This window comes from Mus caroli, chromosome 9, assembly GCF_900094665.2.
Source record: "Mus caroli chromosome 9, CAROLI_EIJ_v1.1, whole genome shotgun sequence".
Classification (NCBI taxonomy): Eukaryota; Metazoa; Chordata; class Mammalia; order Rodentia; family Muridae; genus Mus; species Mus caroli.
Window position 1 is genome coordinate 83,049,315 of NC_034578.1, and position 3,179 is coordinate 83,052,493.

At 35.0% G+C, this 3,179-nt stretch overlaps 1 protein-coding gene across 1 annotated transcript in view; it reads left to right on the forward strand.

The window, feature by feature from the left end:
* The window catches only part of Dop1a (DOP1 leucine zipper like protein A), a 72,207-nt gene that overhangs the window by 21,938 nt on the left and 47,090 nt on the right, over window positions 1–3,179 (forward strand). The window contains exons 8-10 of the mRNA XM_021171895.2: window positions 216–365; window positions 1,376–1,484; window positions 2,566–2,686. Of these exons, the coding sequence (XP_021027554.1) occupies window positions 216–365; window positions 1,376–1,484; window positions 2,566–2,686 (380 nt within the window). The remainder of the gene's footprint in view (window positions 1–215; window positions 366–1,375; window positions 1,485–2,565; window positions 2,687–3,179) is intronic.

Consider the following 3,179-nt stretch of genomic DNA (forward strand, 5'->3'; position numbering starts at 1 on the left):
TTACCATAGATATTGTAGTTTTTTCACTGTAAGATTTGGTGTAAAATAAAAATAATTCTGGAAGGATACTATTAGACTCATCTATTGAATTGGTTTCCCTTTATTAAACTATCTAAAATGGTCTCTCTTGCTGACAATGAATGGGCTACTAATTGGGTAAGTGTTTAGTGCTGTTTTTTGAGATATTTTAGCATTTAGTGAACAACAGTATTAAGGCTTTCATTTTAATTACTTTTGTGATTTATTCCCATGGAGGTTTTGATAACAACGGTGCTATCATAGGACCAAGGAGCACACGACACAGTAATCCTGAAGAACATGCCACTTACTATTTTACAACCTTTTCAAAAGAATTGTTAGTCCAGGTAACAGCTGTTTTCATTATTCTTTGCTTACCTCACATTGAAAAGGCCTAAGACAAACTCTTGCTTTAACTAAATTCATAATTGAAGAAGTCAAGACAAGGCTCAAAAACATACAAAGAATGACTGTAATACTTGTATAGCTACTGCAAAATGGTAATCATGGCTGGACTCCATAGGAGGACAGTGTTTTACCTGTCTGCCCTGTGAAAGTTGGGTCAATTCAGACTGCCCAGGACCTNAATTTCCTATGAAACCTCAGGTAGTTAGGNTTTTGCAGGCTGCATATGGTAAGACTGCAACTCACATAGAAATATTAAAATTAGCCATTTATTTCCTAATATATTTAAGATGCCTCAAAATATTCTAACAGGGTGTATTAAGAAAACTAATGATTGCTCCAGCATTTTTCTTTATTTATGTATTTGATTATGAAACAGGATCTTACTGTGTAGCACAGTTGACCTTGAACTCATGGCCTACCTGCTTCAGCTTCTAAAGCGCTAGTATTATAGGTGTGTACCATCATGTGCAGCTTGAAACCTTTTTAAATGAAGGAAATTGTACATTGAAATTTAAATAACTAAGATAATTGCATACCAAGCCCCTCAGTGGTAAGATGGCATAGTTGAAATTTNTGTCTGAAACAGAAACANNNACATCTAGAACCAACACTCAAACCCTCAGTACACTTCTCTCCACTTTCCCTTTTTTCCCAGTGAAAANTCNTNATCCCGNTGAATGGTACACACTTGTAGCCCAGCACTCAGAGGACGGAAGCAGGAGGATGGGTTTGCTGCCAGCCCAGTCTTTATAGTGAGGCTGTATCTCAAGAATAAATGACAGACGAATAGTGAAAATAATAAAGCAGTGTGCTTTCTCCCTGACACAGAAAACAGACACCAGTCAGAGCAGCACAGAGCATGTGGAGCTGGGTACAGATGGGTACAGTTAAAACCTGTGTTAAAATACTACTAGTTTCTAAATCACTAGTATGCTTTTCTCTTTTAAAGGCCATGGTGGGGATCTTACAAGTGAACGGATTTGGAGAAGAAAGCACTCTCATGCAGGATCTAAAACCTTTTCGTATTTTAATCAGTTTATTGGACAAACCTGAACTAGGTAATATTTGGTGCTGTTCCAAAACATAAGGTGACATGCTTTTGTATTGTTTAATAATAAAAGTAAGATGAAGACATTGGAAAAATTGTATTTTGAAATGAATTTTAAATACGGATTCTTAACAGTTTCTTACTAAAGTTACAGGTGTGCAGCTGGCCTTTATGTCAGCATAAAACCTATGTTTTACACTGTGTTAAGCAACAAAGTCATTGTTTAAATGATATCTCAGACTCAACCATTATCCTCTGAAATGGAAACATTTTTTGATCTATTATAATTAACTTATAGTTTATACGATTTGAGAGCTGGAACAGAAATATGAGTTATATATTTCCTTCTTGTTATATATTTATATATGAGTTATATATTTCCTTCTTGTTGCTCTTCTGTACTTCCCTTCATTGTATGTATATTATATATCAGATCCACTAGAAAATTAGCTAGAAAAATCAATTTTTTGCTTTTTGCTATTATAAAATAGGTAAAACTCCTAATAAAGTATTTTGACACATATACTATAAATCAGCTCTTAAAAGTGAAAATTTTAAATATGAAAGTAGCGAGTNTGTGAAGAACTTCAGTAGAGTCAATTTTTAGGTGTTCTGTGATTGTGATGAAGCTGAGAATTTTTTAAAGAATAGTGGGAACTGTGAAGCCAACAGATTTATCCTTCTGAGTTTGATAGTTATTTAGCAACAGCACTGGTGTTGACAGTCATCCTTGAAGCTGCACAGTGCATCTCTCAGAAGTTTCTCCAAGTTGTTCAGACTGTCCTGTGAGTCTGCTGTTCTCATTTNAGATGAGTAAACTAAGACTCAAAGGTGACAAGACTNACCCAAATGAGTTTCCTGATTCTGTCACTTCTATTAATGTGATCCTCTACTTTAAATAGACATGCATCCCATTATTTACTATTAGACCATGTTTTAAAACATAGAGTTCAGCTTAGCTTCTAGGGGAAAAGAATCTTTTCTGAAAGTACTTTCTTCAAAGCATGCTTCCACTGGATCACTCTCCAGGTTGTCATGATTTGCTAGTATTAAGTGATTTCTGCCTATAATTTGCTGTATATTAATTTTAGGACCTGTAATCCTAGAAGATGTTCTGATCGAGGTGTTTAGAACTTTGTATTCTCAGTGCAAAGCAGAATTGGATCTTCAGATGGAACCACCCTTCAGCAAGGACCATGCTCAGTTAAGCAGGTAGATTGCTAAAACTTAAGCAAGACATAAAGATGGACTCATTATTAGTGCTTATGAAATGGACTCTACTATATGAANTCATATAATGAGATTATTAGTAATGGCTAGGGAGTTTACTCTAAAGTTTATATTATGATAAATAAAATTATCACTTTGNTAGTATGAAGTATAATTAATTGTACTCATTAATTAAAAAGGTACTTTAAGCAAGACAGTAATCATTACTTGATTACNTGATTGATTCTTAATTATACCAGTTTGGGAAATTAATGTCAAATAGTGGGGCTGACAAGATGGCTCAGAGGTTAAAGAAAGACACTTGNCTCCAAGCCTGACTCTTGAGTTCTATCCACTGGAGTCATATGGTAGAGGGAACGAAACCATTGCTGTCCTCTAACCTCCACATGCTCATCATGCCATGCACATGTCAAATACATGTACATGAATATACACAGAATAAAGGAGCACATGTACATGCTAAGCAGGAAATCTG